We start from the raw sequence: 23,733 nt of genomic DNA on the forward strand, positions 1-23,733 counted from the left end.
AATAGAGGCCTTGTGTTTCCCCTTTATTGTCCACAAAGACTGCAAATGACTTTAGTTCTGTTAAAAAACATTGTTTTGTGCATCAGACACTTTGATATATTACATGTTTTACACTGTAAATCACAGAAGAGAGCACTGAGGAAGCCAAAGGGAAAATCTGAAACAATTAAACCTGAAAAACACTATTTTTCCTGGGAAAACACAAAAAAGTATTTTTTTTAAAAACAGAAGTATAAAGCAATGTAGAGCTCCTAAGCTTTAATTGACAAGCCTCGACACGAGGGACAACGACAAATCAACCTGTCAAAGGCTCAACATGACTTATCAGACAAAGAGATCATCCAAAACACACTCATGGCAGCGCACGGACCGGGAAGGTGGCAAGTATAGACCTGCTTGCTTGTCATTCCATGTATATGCAGTAAAATGTGTATAATGAAGGGGTGGTAGCATCAACCCAGCGGAGTTCTCAGGATCAGCGTCTGCCAATGCAAACGGCAGTGTTTTTGTCAAACCTGAAATCCAAAGTGGTGGCTCTGGCTCTCCTGTGTTCTGATCCACAGCATAAAGACTGTTGAAATTAAAAATGCTCAGTATGTAGGACACATTGATTTTTGGCTTTTGGTCAAAGACACTGATGTAGCCAGTCAACCTCAGAGACGGGGTCGGAGTGAATCTATGGCACGTTTCTGTCCCATGATCCTCTGCAGCTACCGCTCCATCTATAGGACAGCTCTGCTCCACAGACAAGCAAAACAAACCACCTTTTCTCCTTTTTGTCCCCATCCTAAAGTCACTGTTCTGGCACATTGTTTTAACTAATCTCTGTGTGAATGTTTTGGAAGTGACGACACCAGTTTGCCACATGTGGACATGTTCGGTTATGTGTATTCATTAAAGGGTTTGAAACGGGAACAAATAAACAGTGATTCAAGTGCAACTCTAGGTTTCTGTACAGGCTTTGTGTCGAAGATGACAACGGCAAAGCAGCAGTTCTGGGAAAATAAGGACTTCTGTGTAGCAAAGAGGACAGAGGAGAGGATGGAGGGAAAGGGTGGAGAACAACGTGCAATTAATCAAGCCAGAGGAGAGGCCTCAGATAGAGAAACTATTGTCCAACATTTCCATGTTTTCTCCTTCTGTACATTGCTCAACGACGAAACGCTCACAACAACTGTGATGAAAACACCCAAAGAGAGCTTCACGCTAGCGCAGGAAGAAACCTGGACCGGCTTTTATGGAAACCTGGCTGCTGGCTGAGGAACGGCTGGATGGGGGAGAAGAAGAGGAAAGACAACAAAGTTATCACTGAAAATGCTGCAGCGCCACGGCCACGGTGATTCATCACTCCCCCCCCCCCCCCCCACCAGAGTCCTGCTGAGAACTCTTGGACCTCACCAATGCTTCAGGATCCAGGACAGAAGATTTGGAGAAGCTAAGCAGGCTAAAATCTGTAATCGTGTCTGAGACGTGCGTTCAATTTGTTTTTACTCGAAAAGCTCGTGGAAACAGACTCACGGCACATCGCAGATCTCACGCAGGCTAAGGAATAAGGGCTCGCCTGCCGAAAAGACTGACCTTTGACCTCAGGCTAAAACCAAAAAGATCAACATTAGTGAAACACCAAAACCTAAATGTGAAAACGTCCACGGGGAGACTTCCTTTCTGAAATTATAGCCGCTTTTTGCAGATTTCGATTGAAATAAGATTCCTATAACAGATCCCACCTCCAGGTCCAAGAGTTACATTCTACACACCAAACATGCACATCAGGAGGAGTATTTATAGTTCCATCTTCCTGGAGAACGAAGACAAATCTTCAAGACATTCCTTTCTTATCTGAACTTGGAATACGTTTTCGCGGGAGCAGAGGAAACCCGAAGCCTCTAAAAAAAGCAATTTAGGCTGATTCTTAAATAGATATTTCAGCTGCTAAAGGATGGACCGAGCCCACCTTTATCTTTGAAAGATGCATCGGATCAAATGTCCACCGGGGCATGGGTGCGTGACGGGCCTTTATTTCACTGGCGATAAGCACCGAACTCCTCGATGTTTGTTAGTTTGATCTATGAAGTCTGCAAAGATTCATTTCACTGTTTTACAGGAGGCCAAATTTAAAATAGCACAGATAACAGATCAGGACAAAGATGGGAATTCTTCTCTTCACACCCTCACAGTGGAGTGAAGCTAAAAACACTCTGGTTTGGTGAAAATGCTCATGTGAGCTCACTCCCCAACCCACATGACACATTAAAAACAACCCATTACACAAAACTGCATTCATACATGCAGATGACACAAGGTGCCTCCATGAATAAGCAACTCTGTGGACGTTAAATATTTACAGACTCCATGGGAGTCAGATGAGGCCAGACTTCTATAGATAGCTGTCTTTAACTCATCCAGAACAACGTACATCTGAACAGCTGGCTGGACCGAAAATTCCGAGTGGGATTTTTCAAATTTTGCTTCTGAAGTCATCAAGGCTTAAAATGAATCTTAGCTGGCTTCAGTCTGCAAACTGCAGATGGAAAGTTTCTACTGCAACAATAACAGACTGTACTAATGAAGTCCATGGAAGGCAGAGGCATGCTCCAGCGCTCCGAGAGGAGTCCCCAAAGTAACAGCCTGCTTCCGAAATCAGATTTTACACCAAAGTTTAGATGGACGGCACACAGACTGTGCAAACTATCCAAACAGGTCGTTTGGATTGAATAACATTCTGCACGAGACGGATTACAAAACATATAGTGTGCCGAGTCCACCCGCCCCACGCTCGGAGGAAAGATGTACATTTTTGTCATTCCATTCTCGGACACGTTAACATCTGTCCCAGGTCTGAGCTCCGAGGGGCTGGGTTATTCATGCCTGGGGGAATATGGCTGTCCCTGTCTGGGGGTACAGCTCCCCACCGCCATTAGAGAAAACACGTTCTACTCTACTGTGGCAAACATCAGCGCTCTCCATATATCTTCACCATGTTATACAGATGGACTAATATCCATTCTCCAAATCCGGATCACACTCCGAGTCTGATGTTGTGGTTTCCAGCATATTTTACTTGGAATTTATTAAAACAAAATAGTTTCAGGGAAACAGAAATGAAACGCAGTTCGAGATCTTATGAAGAACGCACAGCAAGAACTTGTGTCGGACATCTGGTAAGGTCAGAGGTTGGGGCTGCTTCCCAGCACCGTCGCTGGATTCTGCTTTTGGTTTTACTCTGCAGGGAAAGGACTGATTTTAAGGTTGGCGTTGAATGTTTGCCCTATTAAATCCATACGAGATTGGAGTAAAAGTAAAAAGAAACATCGCGATTTTACAACTGACCCCTCCCAGCATGCAGACATGCCTGCACACTAACACTGTGTGTGTGTGCGTGTGTGCATCACCATAAATGAGCTCAGCATTCCAGCACACACACACACGTTTTGCGGGGCTTTAGTAACTGCACGCCTGTTATAACCCTCGATACAACAGAAATAAAACTTACCATTTCTTGGTGCACTCCACCATCAGTTCCTGGTAAGAAGCCACGAACTGAAATTTGGACGCGTTCTTGCCCACACGTTGCAGGCGCTTCCACACCGAGGCCATGTTTCTCCGGGGACGGGCAGTTTCTCTATCCCGCCCTACGCTTCCGTCTTCGGGCAGCCTTCGCACGATTTCCCCCCGATGTTCACAGGAATCCGAGCGGGCGCATCGTTAATGTTTCAATGGAAGAGCGTTTAAAAAAGTGAAAAGACAACTTCACGCCCTGCTGGAGGTGTCCAACAGCCGCCTCATGCGTCCAAACGCACGGACGCCGAATCTCTGCAGCGGTGGTCGGGGGATGATTTGAGGTCGCGCATAATGACAAATTAGTCCATAATTTGGAATGACATGCTGAATAATCCCCTTTATATACCGGCCTGGTAGTCTCCCTGCAGATTAAAGAAGAGGGACAGAGAAGAGGACGTTAGACTGGGGAGGATTTAACAGTAAACGTCCCGGTACAGTGATGCTTTATCCTCGTAGTTTTTCCATTCACTGCTGCCCAGGGCAGTTTGGAGGATGTGCTCGCCAATCGAAATATATAAGGTGTGTGTTTGCTTTCACATGCGGTACATGATACTGTCCAAATACTGATGGCACTACGTGTAGTGAGACTAATCACTGGTGTGGAACGTTAACTTAGTGTGTTTGGCGATAACCTTAAATTACGGCCAAAACAGCGACACAGAGGCTGTGACATTAGATTTAAAATACCCTGTCAGAGAAGCCAGTCTCCAACGGTGAACAAAGACAAAACACCTTAAACTGAGTCTTAACTAACAGTGATGTAAACAGCGCGTATTGGGTGGAATGCCTCTGGATCCAGGGAATAGCCAAGGCCGATGCGTTCCGCTAACCAGTATGATACAGCTACCAGGCTAACGACTTAACATGTGAAACTAGGATAACTTTGACTCAGTGACACTAACCTTACGGCGCTATCCCGCGCATCACCCGTTTGGCTTTATCCCCAGAGAGAATCTCCAACAAGCCAGAAGTCGTTAGAGCGAAAGCCGATAGCGAGATAATTATTGCCCTCTTTTTGCAGTGGTACCAGCGCCAGCCATACAACTAGCTAGCTGCTAGCGACCGCGGCTAACCATCACAACACTGCAGGGGCGGAAATCGTTGCTTGCCCCTTGACACAGTCGCTCCACAGGTAACGGTCTAGTCCGTGTGAGCTAAACCACACTCGGCATTTAAACGAGTTTTTGCCAGAGCCAACGAAAGCAATCCAGCATCGACTGAGGAACCCCCGCAGAAAAGTCACGCAAATGTTAGAGATAGTTAGATGATCCGTTCTTCTTATCGACGTAAAGCGCACATGCTTTAACACGATTCATTTTCCGGTTACGTAAAAAAATAATAGACTTATAATGAAATTAAACTCCACGGAAAGTAGATTTATTGGTACCTACCGTGAATCTATTTTCGTCGTTTAAATGTCGGATTTAAAAACTGAGACAGCTTCAAGAGCGATTTTAATTACTGAACAGTCAAAGGCATTTTGTTTTGAAGGCTATTTTCCCACTTCCGGTTTTGTTCTGGCTTCTCCCTCTCCACGAGCGAAAATGATAGAATGTTGGGCAAATGCTCCAGTGACTCCACCTTTAGTGGAATCATTGGTATATTTGCATGTTGCTTATTGAGTCGTTCGGAACTTATATTTCAAAATCAGATCCAAAGGTTTAATATCTTCCATCTAGAAAACAATCCCACAATACTTATTGGTTTCATAATATTGCTGTGCATTCCCTGAAATCTAAAATCAAATTAAGAAAAAATAAATAAATGCAATTAAGCAACCACATAAAGACATATTATGAAAAAGGCACTCCTCATTTTACTGCAACCAGTGATCAGGTAGATTTTGTAGGCCTGCAAACATGTTGATTCTTTCCACATGCGCATTAGTAATAAAAGTGTCACACATCTTATAAATACATCTTATAAAGCCTTATAAATACCCAATAAAGAATGTATGAGCCAAGAGAGCAGTGCTGCACAGGGACATGCAATATGAAGCTGATTAAATTAATCTCTCCAAAGATATTGCTGTAATAACAGGAAATTGATACTGCATCCCTTTTATATGCTGCCTCGGGTTATATGCTGTTGCAGGGAGGAATGCTTTCATAAATGTATTTATCTCTGTTTTAAGAAGGGGATGGTTGAGCAGACGCGATGCTGGAAATGATCTGTCTAACTAAAATTGACAGATGTGAAATGTTATAACACTGTAAACTGTATCATGTGTCTACTCATCACATTCTGCCCCTTCCCATGTTTGCCTTGGATGGACCTGTGTGTGTTAAACTAATTTTTATGTGTTGGGTCACATGTCAGTGAAGGCCTGGTCACACAGAAGTCAGTCTTTATCTATCAGCCACTCTCTGCATTGCAATCATTTCTCCTTCCTGGGTTTTATTTTATCGTTTGTATTTTAATTTTATGCTCCTTTAATGGCTCATTAATCATAAACCACCGGAGAATACAGATATTTTTAATCTCACAGCACAAAAAAAGCAATTTCACTCCTTAATCTCTGTACCAACATTGATGCCAGGGGATTGTTTCATGTTCAGATGTTTTTAGTTGAGTCTGAAACACAAAGCAGGGCTCCCATAAAGAGAGAACAATCTGCCCCAACTGAGATCTGCCCTATTTCGGCCAAAACGTATTCCGTTTCTAGATAACGTCTCTCCTCCAGCCAGCAGAAAAGTCTGAATCCAAACTATAAACACATTCTGACTGAGGGCTGGTGGGATCATGACCAAGATTATGTTCCCAGTTTGGAGAGATAATCTCTAATTCTCAGGCAAATGTCTAATAAAGTGTTGACTTTTGATTCTTGATTTCCAGAGATTTTAGATCTAAACAGGAACAGTTTCACATTCACATTCAAGCTGGTCTCCCCGATTCGGTCTGTGGCACGCCCCTTCAGAATCTCGCCAGCTCTGGAGTGGAAGGTGTTAGAACACTTGAAAAGAACTGTTAACAAAGCAGAGTCCTATAGATATCCACTAAGTGAGTTAGAACCACTTTGGAGGAGCCAAGATAGCCAAGTGTGACCACTGACACATGAGCTTTAACATTTAAGAGGGGGATTTATTCATGCAGTTTTTCCTCACGTTTAGTTTGGCTTCACTGTTAACAAAGATGTGCAGAGATAAACATAAAAGTAGTTAAATTGACTTTTACTAAAACAGAAACAGAATGTGGCTAGAAGTTGGGCGTTATTGAGCCCTGTTAGCTTGGCGTGTCTCCAGGACGCCGCTGTCTGGAGTTTGCATACGCAGAGAACATCGGTGGTCGTCTGCAGCGAAATATAAGATTCGTTAGAGTTTTTTGGGATTGTTTTGGGCTCTGTAGTTCATTCAAATGGGAAAAGGTCATTTATGCAAATAAAATCCACCTTCCGCATCAGTTTTCACTCATCGCGTCGCCTTCAGCTTCCAGAGATGAGAGGGCCACGCTCTCAGATAAGCATCTTCTGTTTTGAATGCTGCCATCCTGCGTGCACGCCTGCAGCTTCAATCTCAGTGACAGGAAACCTCTGGGATGGATGTCAGATCTGCAGAAGGATGGAGGGTGTGGTCATTTTATTGCGGATTGATGTTAAAGCCACAACTGCAGTAAATGTGGATTTGAGATCTTGAACTGATTGACACTATGATCTTTTCCTGTGACCCGGCTGCGATGGCTGAGACAGATTCATTTCTGCATCATCAACAAGACAGCCAGCGTTCATCTGACTGTGACATGAGACACAGGTGTAATCCCACAAATATTCCAGAATGCAAGTTCACACCTGCAACGCGAGCGCTGCCAGGAGTCTTACTGGGAAACAATCATCATTTCTCAACTGAAATCGTCAAGACAAGAGGGAAACAACAATGGAACAGGAGAGAATTCTGGGAAAACATTTACACGGATTAAAATGTTTTCGAATCGGAGGATAATGTGACCTGGGCGTCGCCCTTTTCAGACTAAAATATTCAATATTTTCCAGAGGTGTCCACAATGTTGGTCACACATTAAGATTTAAATGTGCAGAAAAAACAAAACAGGCAAAGCTAGAAACTGTATTTAAGATAGCTAATCTGTAATATTTGTATTTCCGACAGCATTACAGTCATCGTAGTGAAGATCTGCACACAGGCGACAGCTGGGTTTTCACAAACATTAAAGAAGACATAATTAGTCCACAGAGAGCAACCATGTCCAAAGAGACACAGGTGGGAGACATTCAGGACATTAGGTGAGGTGAGGGAAGATGGAAAGAGCATGGAGGGAGAGACAAGCTATGTTCATCTGTGTTATTGCTCTGAAACTAGAGCTGAATCACTGTTTTTGTCTCAGCTGTGATTCATCTTTTCATGGAAAGTGGATTACCTGTTGAGGCTCATCTGGGCTCTTATCAGATCTGATCAGAAATTAAATCCAGCAGCATGTTTGACTCTTTCTCAGGAGATTATGGCCTGCAGGCTGCTGATAGGGCGAGCCGGTAGATCACATTTCTATTTTGTGCTGACTGTGAGAGTGCCAGGGATGTTTCTGCTTCACAACAATGACAAAATTTACAGTTACACAAACAGTCCTGGTTTGAAATCCCAGTATCAGCTGAGTGCAGAGATTTATTTGAATGAGGAGTGAGGCAATCGTGTTCCCACAAAACCAGAGCTGAACAAACATAGATGCTCTTACTCACAGCCTGCATGGTAACAGAAGAGAAATGGATCGTTAATTAGCTTAGCTGACACACTGATAGTGAACAGGTAACGTTAGCCTGTTCATCCAGCAAACATTTTAACACCTCAGCTGAGCTGGGTGCTTGTGAATTCAACACATTGTCATTTTAATATCAAATGTATAACAGAAGATCACAGAGAGCCGCGTTGACCCCGGGGTCACATTTCTGTTAGAATCTGCCTGAGCTTCCAGGCTGTGCAACAGTACCAACCTCACTGAAAAAAAGGGGAAATAATTAAGGGAAAGGTGGAATATCTTTGATAAATACGGTAACAAAATCAAATTCCTGTCTTCTACTTCACACGGAACGAGGCGGAAAAAGTACAACCCGGAGACAGTGTCAGTGGATCAGCACTGCTGCGAGATCATTAGCGCTCAAATGTCAGCCAGAATCAGCTCTCTGAATGGACCGTTACAGTCCAGCACACAGGTCATTCACCAGTTCCTCTCCCCAAGAGACAACTCTCCACTTCCATTCACACGCAGTCGACAAAGACTAAATTAGTCCCTAGATGAGAGTCCTGGGGCTTTTTTGTAAAGCACTCAGGCGGGCTGAGAACAGAATGACTTCCTTGTGAGTTCCATCACCACCGGTGTAGATTAGACACTTCCGCCCGCCTGGTTAAATGGCTTGTTAATTAGCAGGCAGGTGGCATGATGAAGTCATTAAGGGAATTCACACAGGAAGTAATTAATCAATGCCACAGGGCCTGTTTGATTGTGCTAAATCAATGTTGCCTTTGGTTCCCTTCAGTGCTACTTGTTGGGGGGTTTTCCTTCTTGTGGAAGAGGAGCTGATTTGACTCCCTTGACTTTGTAACGTGATGATTTTCAACTGTTCCCACAGCAACGCCATTTCAGTCTGTCAATCTGTCAATTGGAGCAGCAAATATTGACTTAAAGATCAAGAGAGTGCAAAGACGTGCAATTTTCTGGATTTTGCTTTCACTTTTGTCAAAAATGATCCAAATGGTGCTAATGTGGTGTATTTGCTTGCATGTTATTATATATATATATTATAATGTTTTGATATGAAGATTGAAAGTGTCTTCTGGTTGCTTTTATTTGAAAATTATATGGCAGCCTAGTCGACATTTATAGAATCACGAAGAGAGCAAAAGCATGCAAATGTTGTAACTTAGTCAAGGGAGCAGGATTTCAGGCTGAAAATAAAACTGCCACAGCGGAAAGGGTTGACATTTTGACAAATATCTCACATTAACATCAGCTATTAGAGTCCTAATCTAAAAATGCATCCAGATGTGAGGACTTCGGTGGACAAAGAGGGTTTTTTTACTGGCTGTTACTTGCTTTTTGTCTTGCGCTGACTGTGACGGATGAGTGGTGGGTTTATTACCGGCTGTCAGATAACGCGTACGATGCAAGCAGCATTAAACTTTATGGATACTGTAGCTTGCATATATCTCCGGCTTTTGATTAAATAACTTATCTGGGTCAAATATTTGAGCTTCAACGCCATGGTTAGTGAGCAACAATGTTGACACTGATATTTTATGATGCTGAACAACAAAGCGCACAGCCAGCAGAGGCTAAAATGTGCTCATCTTTGGCACCCAGCTCCATCTGTCTCTCCTCACACAGTGAGATTGGCACAGGAATAATTGATTTGTCCTTGAGTTCAATATCAGCAGCTTTGCACCTCCACCTCTGAAGCCTGGAGAGAGACCTGGAAGAGTAAATATTCCCAGTTCTCTTCCTGCAAGAACAATATTACCAAAAAAAAGATTAAAATGACCTGGGACTAAAATGCTGAGTCCACTGTGGACCTGCAGGAGAAGAGGAAGTATCAAGTGTTAGTCAGTTTTCTCTTGATTAGGCTTGACGTGTAATTTAATGCAGAAATGTTCAGGAAAAGTATGAGGAAAAAGTGGAAAAGAGGAGGATCAAGAGGCAGCGGGAGTCTCGTGTGCTTCTTGGTTGCTCTCCAGGGTACCGCAGCTCCAGCCGGGCAACTCATTGCTTGCAGGTGTAATAACATGGACTGATCCAGGCAGGGTGGGGGGGTTCGCAGCAGCTCACAGAGGAGATAATTCTGCAGCCTCCCCGCCCCCCTGGATAACAGCAGCTCTGCTGACGTCTGCAGTAAGTGTGGAAAAAACGGCTCCTGCGTCCGTCTGTGCAGCATCTAAAACATCACGAATGACGCTGCAGCAACTCAGAAAGGAATCTGTGCTGTTCCATTTCTGCTTTAATGTTGGCTAGCATGGTCTTCTGGAATCTCATAAGACAGTAGAGGCCTAAACTCCACACTTTGAGCTGCAAATATCAAATGACCAAAATCTCTCCTTCAACTCACACATTAAATTAGTCTCTAGAAGTGCCTTTTCTCACCTGAGAAACATCACAAAGATCAGGAAACTACTGACGCGACATGATGCTGAAAAGTTAGTCCATGCTTTTGTTACTTCCAGGCTGGACTATTGTGATTCTTTATTATCAGGGTGTCCAAACAACTCTTTAAGAAGCCTCCAGTTGATCCAAAATGCTGCAGCCAGAGTTCTGACAGGTATTGACAAAAGAGATCACATAACTCCTGTAATGGCGTCGCTTTATTGGCTGCCCATTAAATTTAGAATAATTTTTAAAACCCTTCTTTTGACCTACAAGGTCCTCAGAGGCCTAACTCCATCCTACCTGGAGGAGCTAGTGACACCTTACCAGCCCAATAGACCGCTCCGCTCTCAGAATGCTGGTCTACTTGTGGTTCCCAGAGTCTCTAGGAGTAGAATGGGGGGCCGAGCATTTAGCTATCAGGCCCCCCTGCTGTGGAACCGGCTCCCTGTCCAGGTACGGGAGGCTGACTCCATCTCTACTTTTAAAATTAGGCTTAAAACCTACCTCTTTGAAAGAGCTTATTATCACTGATTCTGTAGTTCCAGTTACTATCATAGACAGACAAACTATCATACTTAGGGGGTCGTCTAATTATAAGGTTAACATCTTAATTATGCTGCTATACCCCACCCCGTATCCATCTACAGGTATCGCTGCCTTCATAGCTGTATGCTGACCTACTGATCTCCGACCCCGCTGACCCACTCAGCTCTACCGGCAGTTTATTATAATTAATATAATTAATGTATCTCTATGATTTCTGCCTAGTCTCTCCTCTACCTGTCCTCCCCCTCTCCTCTCTCTCTACCCAGCCAGCCACCAGCCATCAGTCCCCCTACATGAGCCTGGTCCTGCTCAAGGTTTCTTCCTGTTAAAGGGGAGTTTTTCCTTGCCACTGTTGCTTGTTGGGGGTCAGGCCCTGGGATTCTGGAAAGTGCTTAGAAACAATTTTGATTGTAACAGATGCTATATAAATAAAGATCGATTGAAATATCAATATAATATTTAGCCGTGTAATAGAAAAGAGGAAAATATTCTTTATTGTGTCATTACACAAGACTGTACAATGAAATTCTGAGGCCAGGTGGAGAGTCAATGTCTATATAGCTACAGATCTCTGAAGGGAAATCTCCATGTTTAAGGTCTTCTGGATGCTGAACCATAACTGCTACCACTGCTCCTAATGGTGAGCATCTTAAATGGTACAAGTTCAATGTTCACTGCTCAGAAACACATATCTCTAACTTTAGGACAGAAATGGCACAATCCCTCTGAAGCAGCACTCTGATAGCCTTCTCTGGGAATTGAGCTTCCCGAGCACAGCAGGCAACAAATCAACGGAATTACATTCAAACGCCCTCAGTAACTCAATCAGAGTAATTCAATCCATTACTTCTCCAAACTGCTCTTTAAGTGAGTATAAAACAGTTTACCTGACAGATTAGCCAGGCAAAGCTGGCTCAAAAAGAAGTTTAAAGCTTCACTTTATGTCAACAAGGCCTATTCTGAGGGACTTAATAATTTCCAGAGTGAAGATTTTAATTTATATTTCTTAATATCTTTGGTCCAGATGCTGGCTCACTCATCTCCGCCCCCTTGTGGCATGATCATATAGAGAAGTCTGCAACTATGGCTGAATGTCCTCTCAAGGATTTACCACCATTTCTGATGTAAACCGTGGCTCTTTGTTATATTCGAGCTGGTTTATTCTTGGAATTCTTTAAATCCACCGTCACTGATAGATGGGTCTTTGTACTCGTGCATTCTCTTTTTCCTCCCGTCTGGGTGATGATTTGGAGGTTTTCACTGGCATTTCTCCATGTTTCTGGGAAGTTTTATTCCCTCATCTCATCATTTTCCCCTCCAAACCATGCAGGGAATCTGAGTGAAATTTCCTTCCTCAGTGTCTGGAAAAAGACCTGTGGTGCTTTCATTAAAACCAGGAGCTGGATCATCCATCAGGTCTCTGAACCTTCAGGACCCGCTTCCTCCGTCCGTTGGACAGAAAGTACTCCCCACCATCCCACCCCCGCATTGGTGCACAAAACTCACCCAGCAAGATGCCATTTTAACCAAAGTCGTTTCCTGCATTTTACCACGAAGCTGGAAAAACCCGCAGATTGTGATCACAGAGTTGACTCATTCCTCCATGATACCGGGGCCACTATATGTTCCCAGGGTCCGAATCTCAGCGTTGTTCTTCCTCCCAGTAAATGAACTTATTTTCTTCAGAAATGTCAAGGACGTGATTGAAAAAACAACAACTCTTTAAAGCGCCTTTGACGGTCTTTAGATCATCTGTGTGTGTCGGTAATGACTGTAATTTGATACTCCCCCGTCAGTGTTTCCTCTGAGTCTATGCATTTCCTTCAACGGCCTACAGGGGGCGCGGGGCTCAACACGACTCTTCAATCTGAGAGACGGAGACAGAGACATAGAGACAGTGGGACGGAGGGAGAGAGGGAGAGGGGGGAAGAGGATGAGAGAGCTTTCCGGGATCTCTGCCTTATGCTTTTCTGTTTCCTGGCAGCCTGGTGACGATGATAATGATGATGATGATGATAACAACCATGATGACCTCATCCTCGAGTCAGGATGTGGTCCGCGTTGCCCTGCATTTGAAGTTCACCCTCAGATAAACAAAGACTGACGATTTAGTCTTCTGCCATTTGTGTTAACTACATTATTTCTAAATGTCTGGGAAATGCTTCATGAGGATCATCCCCGTCTCTCTCTGGATCGCGTTGATTCAAATCGAAGTGGAGCCGATTTGACGGTTTTTCCAGCGTTCCTGGAGCAGAAGAACGTGAAACACACCCAGATCTCACATGTGAAAGGCGGCGTCACTTAAACAGGATATCAGGACCGGATGTGGCACAAGAAAGAATGCTTCAAAGTTGTCAAAACTAGGATTTCTGAGAATAAATGTATAGAGACAGGATGTAACGGGGGAAAGGAAAAAGGGCGGGGGGTAATCAAAAATGCACACCAAAACCCCATAACATGCGCATACACACCGCCCTGCACACCCCCCGCCCTATTCGGCAACCACCAAATGATGACTGTCGCTGTGCTTAGAATAGCGTCGTCATGACAACCGAGTCCCACGTTAGCTTTATGAAGGAGGGTAAACACCCTGGAGACAAGACGAGTCGCCTGTCTGCAGACATGTTTGTGTCACTTTAACAGACCCCTCCCATGGCTACAGATGTGTTTGCCTCTTCCTGCAGTCTCTCAATTAATGTGTTCGTATTTTTAAACAGGATATTCCAAAGTTCCCGTTTCCTGAATGAGGCATCCCTGACAAATCCACATCCTCTTTGGGGATCAATAAAATAGTTTTGAGTCAGAGGAAATATTTCAGAGCTGCTGCCCCCTGCTGTTAGGCTCTGTCATTGCACCACTTAGATGTTTGATCTTAAATGAGATTTCCCATTTAGTGATGCAAACATCACTTATGCTTGCGACAAAAACACAAGAAGAATATACAAAAGGACAATATGCTTTTATTGAGACAAACCATTAAAAGGGTGATCACAGTTCACATGCTTGCAGAAGCTTAATGACCAGACAACAAACACGAACATCAGGCACACATTTGGTTATATCTGATGAGTGCATCTGTAGGTCACAGTGGGGGTGTGTGAGTGTACAGAATTATTGGATTTAAACAGCTTAATACAACATTTAAAACTTTTGGATACTGCAGCCAATCATTGGATTTCAAACACAAGACAGTAGCAGTGAAAATGTTCACCCTACGTCACACGACAACTTCTTTCACTCAATTTCATTCTAATTTTCCAGCTGCTTGGTGGCCGTATAAATTAGAGCCTATTTATTTTGCTCTTTTTTTTAAGAAAATAAACAAAACAGTTCATAAGAACGCAGATGAGAACAATATTAATCCATAGTAACAATTATTAAAGTAAGTGTCTTGTAAAAATTTTCAAGTAACCAACAAATTTGTTTAAAATTCAGTGAAGATGATTTTTTTCAATGCTCCGAAATAATTTAATAATCTACATTCAACTCCTAAACGTATAATCTGACACATAATTCACACTTTTTTTCTCCCACAAAATCAGCCACTTGAAACACTTCACACCATGACACTGATGAAGGCACGTTAGAAGATACGTTGATGTGACAAAAAAGCTCATAGATTAAAAATAAATAGAGTAGAGTTCACCACCCTGGTCAGCAGGGGGAGCTCTAACAGAGACAGAGAAGCCTGGCCCTTCGGTTGGATTATGCAGCCAACCGGGTCCAGTGTCACCTGGGTAATGACAGACATTCCTGGGGAGGTTTGTTCAGAAATAACCCCTCACAAAGCGGGAACAACACGCAAAAAGTGTGCAAAAAGCTGTACAGTAGTGAGCTGAAACGCGACAATTTAAAATAAAAATGTAATCCAGCATATTACACCTTCATCGACAAAGTGATTCAAGAAGGAATTAAAGCACATTATTATTGAGCAAGTCCTTGATTTTTTTTATTTTTTATGGCTGTCTCCAAAATTTCAGGCTACATGAAAGGGAAACTTTATCACTGTGAACATTGCAAAAGTGATCAAGTAAAACTGAGGTGGCTCCGGCGTCTAATCCGGCCTGGTTTTCAGCACTGATGTCACAGTAAAGCATTCAACAGCAGTCAGTGAGTCACCCGATCAGGATCAGGTGTTTCAGACATCTCCAGCAGCTTGAAATGGCAGTTTGCAAAATGCACTTTGGGTCGAAAGAAGCCGCCTGTTTTTCTTTGAGTGTGAAATCAGAACCTGAATTAAACAGCATTTGGATTTCTCCGCCAACAGCAAAGCTGGGCTCAGACCTGCTGAGCAAGCTAAAATTCTATTAATTCTGTTCCCTGATAGCAAAGCACAGTGGATATTTGCTCCGTGTCAATGGATATTTATGGATTGATGGATATTTATACATATAAAAATAAAATCAAAGAAACAGCAAAAGCAAAAACAAGGATGACAAACAGAGAGGCGCGGAAAGAAAGAGTGCAAAGAACCTTTAAAGAATTATCCCCACGACTGAACAAACGGCACGTAAATTATTAACTCAACAGAAAAATCCTTGCGACAAGTCTTTCTGACCAAGTTTAAACTGGAGCAAGTCACAAATAAATACTCAAGGGAGTGTGGATGGGAACAGCAGCACAAACTGAGCCTCCAGCGCCGATTACTGGGAAATGTTCAAACAGGAAGTTTCAACCGAGCCGCAGCAAAGTGTTGCACGTGAAAACCCACAGTTTAGTTCAAAGAAGTGAAATAACAGACCTTCGCGCTCGGGTAGGCTTGGGGAGGTCGCCCGTACGCACCGTTGTGTTTCTATCGGACGTGATACCTGGAAGGGACACGTCTTAACTCAAAACCCTTCACCCAATAAGAATCCCACACGGACAAATCCCAGTTTTACGTCAACTACTTCAGATAATACAGCATTGAGGCGCTCCATCACAGAGCTGACACACAGTGTTAAAGCATTTAAAAGGCCTTATAAATAGTTACCATATAAATACGTGTACGCACAGACAGGCATCATCACTTATGAAGCTTGTTCAACAGCAGGGTCAGCTGACATGGGGTCATAATACTATGGCGGCCGTTCCGAACCATGTGCCCTTTCCTTCTTACTTAGAGGTTAAGTGCATCACCTCCTCCACCTGATGCTCCGAGCTGCCAATTTTCTAATGGCAACCCTGCTCAAACTCAAATATTTGGAACATTGAGGGAACGCCTGCGGTCTGTGGTCCCGTAACCTGGCCGCTCGCTGAGCCGGTCACTGGCAGTCCAGGTCAGGGGTGTTGAGCCAGTCCCAGATCTGGATCATCTCCTGCGGCGTCCTTGGGTGGACCAGCATCAAACTCTTGTAGGCACAGGGGTTGGACCTGTACTTCTCCTCGATATTAAATGTCCTGAAGCCCTTGTTCTTCTCGGGGGCCAGTCCGAGCTTCTTAAGACACATGCCCGTGTAGACGTCATCTATCGGGTAGAGCGCTACCTGTTGCGTTGCGTTGTGCAAACGTGCAGCGATGTCCCCAGAATAAAGATACCCGCCTCCACCCGCGTACGGAGGATACGTCCCGATGTACATGCTCTCCGGGATGAAATACTTGAGCTTTTTGTCTCTATGCGGACCTGCGTTGGTTATCACGTCCCCCACGAACAGATCCTTGGCTTTAGACTCCGACAGCCCCTTGAGGAAGTCCAAGATGCGGTAGGTGTTAACAAAGACGTCATCGTCCCCTTTAAAGATGAAGCGGGCGCCAGAGCAGCGGGTCTGGATCCAGTCTAGGAACAGAACTTCCTTGACAGTCAAATTGAAGAAAGAATCTCTGTAATCCCACTGGATTATGTCTTTATGGTGGATGCTCTCAAAATGCAGCATCTCGGAGAGATCTGGGAAATAGTCCTGCAACGTGGCGTTGCCGAGCAGGAAGATGGTGACTATCGTCTGATTGGCTAGCACGCCTGCCCTACCCCAAGACTGACGAATGGCCTGGCGCCGGTCGAAGTGCGGCGCCAGCGATTTGATGGCGAGGAGCAGGAACGGTGGCTTCTTGCAGATGTCAGGCTGGTCCACCGTGATGGGGTAAGACCGGCAGCGCATGTAGAGCAGGAAGTCCTTGAAGCGCTGCGGTAGGGAATTATAGTCTTTCACTTGAGTAGTCACCCTAAAGTCAGGCTCGCAGGGGTCAGAGGTCAAACGGGTCTCATTGACCCAGTCAGGCATGTCACTGGTGCTGAAATTGGCTCCAAGGACTGGATTGTTCAGAAGATCCAGAACCTGCTGCTGGAGGTTCCAGTAAGCCGGGCTTGGATTTATTTTGGTCCAGAAGGGTTTGGAAGGAATTCGGATCTTATGGCGTCCGGACTTGTTGTTGCTGCTGTGTCGGGAGACAATGAAGAAGATGAAGAGGTTGACCATCATCACCGTCACCACAAGCTTCAGCCTCCTCCGCGTCAGCGCCATGACAGGGGTCCTGCACCCTTCAGCACCTGATGGAGCAGAGAAACAACCACATGAAAAAGGACATCAAAGCGCTTATTATCACTCAACTGGAACTTCCTGTCTGGCCTCGGATGAAGATTCTGTCCTGGACACAACATTCAATGTCTGATTATTGCGTAAATGATAAAGTATCTAAAAAGGTCCGGACAGAACGGCTGCTGCTTGACCTCGCTATCATCAAAGCACAACTTCAACACAGCCGCTCATCTTCTAACGCGTCGTCGGTCGCTTGGATAACCTGTTGCTCCAGTCGTTTATGAACAACTGGTGAACATATATATGTCATATATATGTTTTGGGGAGATTTATTTTTTTACCTTTCAGAAACAGAAAGGTAAAAAAAAATAAATCTCCCAAAAACACTTAGTTGAGGAAAGACCGTCAGATTTGATAGCGACAGTCACATCAGTGTTTTTGGAGATAAACAGATAAAAATGAATGCAAATCAAACAGACGCCGATGGACACGCGGTTATTTCAGCAGAGCAGCTTGATTAACTCGGAGTCTCTGGAGATGGATAATCGGACGGTGACTGATGTGATGAAGCCAAACCGAAACAATGAACAAGCATAAACAATGGGAACCAGTGGACCTACAGGCAGAGACGTTCTTTCCACCACTAAAAAATAAAAAAAGAATATATACATCCGTTCGAAAGAGCAAACTAAATTTAGAAAGGAAAAGGGCTTGAGTTTCGCTGTGTTTATCTTCCCTTGCACTGTTGCCCCTTTACTTTCTGCTTCTGTATCATGTTGCTCTCCTAGCAACAACACTGAGGTGCTGTCGGCCCGTCCGCTCTCCCATCGCCGGCCCCTTTTTTCACCCGCCCCTCCCAGCCCCTGTCGTCTTGTTTTGATGTTATTACCATTTTTCTTTTTTAAAACTGGAAGAAAAAAACACTCCGAAACATCAGGATGAGACGTAATCCAGCAGGGAGATCGGTTTCCTGTTGCAGGGATGGAAGGACTAGCTTGACTGTTCAGGCTCAGTTCTTCATGCATTAATAATTAAACTTTCCAGTCATCTGCCAATGCTATATAAACAACCCAAAAAGAGACTTCTGCGAAACGCGGGGAAAAGCTAGAGATTCCGTACTTATCAACCTGGACGGACCCGCTCTTCCTGTTGACACTCATTGTCTATGTGGGGGTTTCAAGCAAGATGCCCTTAATGATTAAACGCAGCATATAGAGCGAGATGGAGAGCACACACAGGCGATAAAGAGCAGGAATGTGTCAACATCACGCTTCATGATGGAAAAAACCCAAGCTAGCACAGACGGATAGAGTCTTTAACATTTATCTTAACCTTTTCCCTGTCATCAAAGCAGACAGGAAACTAGACTGGGGTCAGGGGGTCTTCAGTCAAGTGCCCACTTTCATCTGGCTCAGACGAGACCAAACAGTTAAAGAAATGCAAATCCTGCACGATGGTGGGTGGTGATGGTTTGGTTTCTGTGACTAATCTGTGAAGTCGGTCAACCCGATGCCCTGGATCTTTGCACAACCAGGGACGACAATTGCAAAAATAAGATAACTGACAATAAAATGATTATAAATCTCTGTGGATTTTATTATACCAACGACTTCTTTGGTTTACTTGATTTCAGGTTCTTTTTGCAGAGCAACGGGCCGAGCCGCTCAGATCCAGAGCAGACAGCATGATGGACTTTGGTTTCAGTGATTGTTGCCTTTAGCACACACAGACAATCGCTGCCAGCAGCTCACCAGATGGTGTCGGGTGGTTCGACCACTTTGGTTTTCACCAGAAATCATGGGGAAAACCCCCTCCAACAGAACCAGAGCAGCAGAAAAGACCCACAAACCCCAAACTCTGAGCTTTCAGATTAAGCTCCACCGTTTCCTGGTTTGGACTTTGAACCAAAGGTGCAGCATAAACAACAAAGCACAAGAAGCTTAAATGGAAAAGCTTGGGGTATGAATCAGTTCCACTCTGTTTGCGGACACAGATATGGACAGCAATGCACAGACCAGCGCAGCCATTTTAACAGCTCCCCTTCCTACAGGTGCAGGTGAGTGACCGGGAGCTTACCTGTGCAGGTCAAGGCGCCCGTGGCTCGTGTTGTCTTTGTGCCAACCTGCAGCTCCCTTACCCATCCTCCATCTGTTGATTGAGTGACAGCCAATAAGGAGGAGGGGGCAGTGGAGGTTGGGGGGGGTGAAAAGAAAGAGAGCAGAGTCAATGGAGGATAAACCTCAACACAGAGGGGCAGCGAGAAATGAAGCAAATATCAAATGTTTGCTCATGACAGTGTAACGCACCATGTGGTAAATAATTAAGGCACTGGTACTGCTGGTTGGATTTGTGGGTGAGACGACAGTGCAATTATCTCACCTTACTGATGTTCTATTTATGACCCAACCCAGAAATAAGTCAGAACAGCATTCCATTTCGGCTTTTTAACGGTGCCTTGTGCAACACATGACACGTTAAGCATACTCCATGCTAACTTAGCTATGCAGCGGCAGACCACTCCAGGCGCCACGTGCAGGAACTACACGGATGGTACCTGTGGGCACGCTCGACTCTGGTCAGAGGACTATATGAGGATGTTACACCATGGGGGAATGCAGGGGCCATTGTCACGTGGTTCATAGTAGCAGCACCATAAATAGACAGGGTTTGCGACAGAGCTGTCTGAAGTAGAGTCTGCGTACCAAATACCCAGAGCTGATGCTAAAGCGTTAAAGGTCCCACATTAGTGATTGTGCTTCATCTCGGCCACGAGGTGGACTGAAGGCTTGCAGGATTTCATTCCTAACAACAATTTGAGGCTTTTTCTGAGGGGATAAAATAAGTGACCTAAGGGGAAGGGTTAATTACCTGAAGATGAATTGATGATTGTCAAAACCAAAAGCTGCATCTAAGGGGCCAGCAGCCTTCAGCACTTGACAGCTCAAACTCGGCCTTCTGGGTTTTTTTCCGACACATTGAAACACACGGCAACACCCGAAATAGAAAAGAATTTCTAATTATCAACAAATACTTGTCACTCGCCCTCCACAATCTAAAGGTCAGCGATTCTACAGAGCGACCGGTCACTCTACACTCAGTGTAATCTAAACCTACAGCAGTAGTTTATCATGTTAATGAGTCACCACGTTTAATAACAGCTAAGAACTAAGAGTATAGACGAATAATTATAGAATTCATATCAACTACCACCTAACTCCTTGCTGTATTATAAGTACTATATTACGACATGAAGCAGTAAGCTGAAAACATGCAGCCCAGCGTCAAAACAGGAAACTGATGCACTTCAAGCATCTTTCACTGAATCACAGAAAGAAAAAAATGAGAGACCACTTTAAGATAATCAGATGGCACATTCCAGATGTGTGAAACCTGCTATGCAGTGGGCAAATGCAAATGTTTCCATAGAACTGGTCCCAGGTCAGGGTTTTCAGGAAATCCACACAAAGTCTCAGTTTTGAGAAGAGCATCAGAGTAGATGGTTTATTTTAAATCATGTTGGCTAACATACAGGGTAATTCCATTAATGGGCTGGAAATTAACTGGATGGGGAGCAGCGTAGATACACACTGCTGGGAACAGTAAAAAAACAAAAAACAAAACAGCTTTATGACCAAACTGGTAAATGAATAAATAACTGTAACTGATTGAGTGGAAGAGGCACTGGGAATGGACCTGTACAGCTTGTCAAATAACAGAGGAGCTGATAACCGGCAGCGGCCTCAAAGGAATTACTGGTATATAATAATAGACACAATTTTAAACAATGCAGTCTCAGATTTCGGGCTCTGAGGAAGCCCGCTTGCTAAACTCTAAAGTTTGATTTTGAGTGAAAATCATTTCTAAGGAAACAGTTCTGGTGTTCCGGCCATGTTTTTTTGCATAACAGTTACAAACCTTATTTCTCCATGACAAAAGGGAACCAGTTGAGCAAGGAAATGTGAAAACGTCAATGGCTGTTGCAAATATACGTATATATATATATATACACACACCATCTCCCCTGACTTCACATAGGGAGGATTTACGGGTCAACTGGAATGAAACGAACGCTGCGATTGGGTCAGGACGGTGCCTTCATTAGCAGCAGCCCCCCAGGCATTTCCAGGTCTGCTAAAATTACCGACCTGGATCGAAAGTAGCTGGTGAAGTGTGTGGATTCCTTTCAATTTGTACAAACCTGCACAGGACCATGGCTGGATTTCTCCACGGCCTTAATACGAATGTTTCTTTTGGCCAAAAAAAGGCGTGTCGCGTCGTGATGACTCACAAACCGGATTATCCTTCTTTCCAAAGCACTCCACATGCACAGGCATCAACCCTGACGCAGAATAAACAAATTAACCACATCCGAATAGTCAGAGGAATGAAATGGAGCCATTACCAAGATTAAAACCGGACCGGCTCGCAAGAAAGCTTTGCTGATCGATACCCTGTGAATCAGCAATGCTGCTCATTATTGGAGTTATGGACAAGTGGAACCAGACAGACAGCTGCAGCATGTTCAGGCCCAAAAGTCGGTGGGTAAAAGCTTCTCCATCCCCATTTTTTTCCCTGCACATGATCACAGGACAGAAACCTGCAGCAGCGGAGTAGATTAGGGCAACAAATCCACTGTGTACTTTGGACTTTTCTCCCCCAACACATATGACACCACCTCGTCTGTGGACAGACGCGTGTAAATATGTGGAAATAAAGGACACGAGAGTATAAAACAGACAGAACAGGCAGAACAGGCCCGGAATCCTCCATTATCTCCCCCAAATATTGATTTAAGGCGAGTGGATGGTGCCAAGACCTCCAGAGACAGTTTGTGTCACTGTGTTGAATCATTTACCAAAGGTGATCAGGTCCGATCCAAATTTGTGTGTGTGTGTGTGTGTGTGTGTGTGGGCCGATTATATTTGTACTTTCATCTGAAACAGGCAGAAACAAGCCTCGACAGTGACGCTACTGAAATCCGAGGAATGTTTGACATAAGAGCAGAATACGGGTGATTAAATTCACATGGTACCACCAACTTTAATCCCTTTTAGCCCCTCGGCTGTTGCGCTAACTGATCTAATATGGAGTTCCCACGCAGAACTTTAGTTAGCCGGTTTAGTAGTCATTTCCTTGCTTTAACCCCAACAGTTTGAGTCACTTTAGCAGCCTCGCTTTTAGTTTCCATATTGTCTGCGCGCTCCGGCGCCGCTGGGGCGCCCGAACACTGGCCGATGGAGGCGGCTGAGAGGTGCCTCTCACCGGCGTCGCTGCTGACATTAACGGTGCAACCCTTGCGTAAAACCACGTTTCCCCCTGCTTTGGGTGCGTGCGCTCACCTGACTGCAGGCGTCCCTGTTAATCCAAAGTGGCTCCAGCAACAGGCGACGACTTGTGACCATCCATGTGTGTCGGCTCCGGCGGGTACACGTCGTCCTCCCTCCGGGGATCGCTGTTGTTTTCGGTCCGGAGTCTTCTTACAGCGGAGCCGTGATGCTGTCCTGGGCGGGGCGACGCGTGCGCGCGCGTGCGCGCCCCCACACACGCGCAGATATTTGCGCGCGCACACTGTGATGTCAGAGAGCAGGTGGTCGCTCTAAATCAGGAGGTTCCTGAAGCTCCAGAGTCTCAGGTTTGATGGCAGACCCAGGAGGACCTTGATCCCGACCTGCTGGGCTTCCTGCCCCGGTCCCAGGTGGACCTACCCCGGTCCCAGGTGGACCTGCCCCTTGTTGGCCTTTCATATTGAAGATATCGAACAACAGCTTCATCTGCGGATGCCAACAGAACACGTTGATTCATCCCTCAGTTCTTAGCTGATGTTACAGGTTCTGTTGGTTTTTGTTTTGGTGTAAATGTTAAATGGAGCTTCTGAGAGCGACCGTAACTCCTCCGGGTCTTCCAAGCATGGCCGTCACAACCTAGCAACGAATTTTGGAAATGATCGGTGATGTCTGTCCTTAGGTGAGCTCCACTGTTTAACCCCCATCTGTCGACCTCCTGGGATGGATTAATGCAGTTTGTAGTGAGCAGGGCCACTCTGATGTCCTGATGTGTGTGTGTGTGTGTGTGTATGTGTGTGTGTGTGTGTGTG

General features: G+C 44.7%; 2 protein-coding genes across 11 annotated transcripts in view; both read right to left on the reverse strand.

The window, feature by feature from the left end:
* Positions 1-4,862, reverse strand: part of ehbp1 (EH domain binding protein 1) — an 88,684-nt gene extending 83,822 nt beyond the window's left edge. For 6 of the 9 annotated variants that reach the window (XR_008952658.1, XR_008952657.1, XM_057047419.1 and 3 more), the window contains exons 1-2: positions 4,464-4,862; positions 3,494-3,923 (exon numbers count right to left, since the gene is read on the reverse strand). Coding sequence is in view for 7 of the 9 variants with exons in the window: in XM_057047419.1 (XP_056903399.1) it covers positions 3,494-3,597 (104 nt within the window). In the remaining 2 variants the exon portion in view is untranslated. The remainder of the gene's footprint in view (positions 1-3,493; positions 3,924-4,463) is intronic. The other 3 variants (XM_057047423.1, XM_057047421.1, XM_057047425.1) reach the window with 1 other exon arrangement.
* Positions 4,863-14,127: 9,265 nt separating this feature from the next.
* Positions 14,128-23,148, reverse strand: b3gnt2b (UDP-GlcNAc:betaGal beta-1,3-N-acetylglucosaminyltransferase 2b). 2 transcript variants are annotated; one of them, XM_057047445.1, is made up of 3 exons: positions 22,979-23,148; positions 19,716-19,787; positions 14,128-17,650 (listed from the first exon to the last, which is right to left on the reverse strand). In XM_057047445.1, the coding sequence occupies exon 3, from the start codon at positions 17,622-17,624 to the stop codon at positions 16,431-16,433; it is 1,194 nt and encodes a 397-aa protein (XP_056903425.1). In that variant the 5' UTR covers positions 17,625-17,650; positions 19,716-19,787; positions 22,979-23,148; the 3' UTR covers positions 14,128-16,430. The 2 variants fall into 2 exon arrangements, with proteins under 2 accessions (XP_056903425.1, XP_056903426.1); XM_057047446.1 differs by lacking the exon at positions 19,716-19,787 and having other exon boundaries at positions 22,979-23,140.
* Positions 23,149-23,733: the final 585 nt, after the last annotated feature.

Source organism: Takifugu flavidus, chromosome 11, assembly GCF_003711565.1.
Source record: "Takifugu flavidus isolate HTHZ2018 chromosome 11, ASM371156v2, whole genome shotgun sequence".
Taxonomy (NCBI): domain Eukaryota; kingdom Metazoa; phylum Chordata; class Actinopteri; order Tetraodontiformes; family Tetraodontidae; genus Takifugu; species Takifugu flavidus.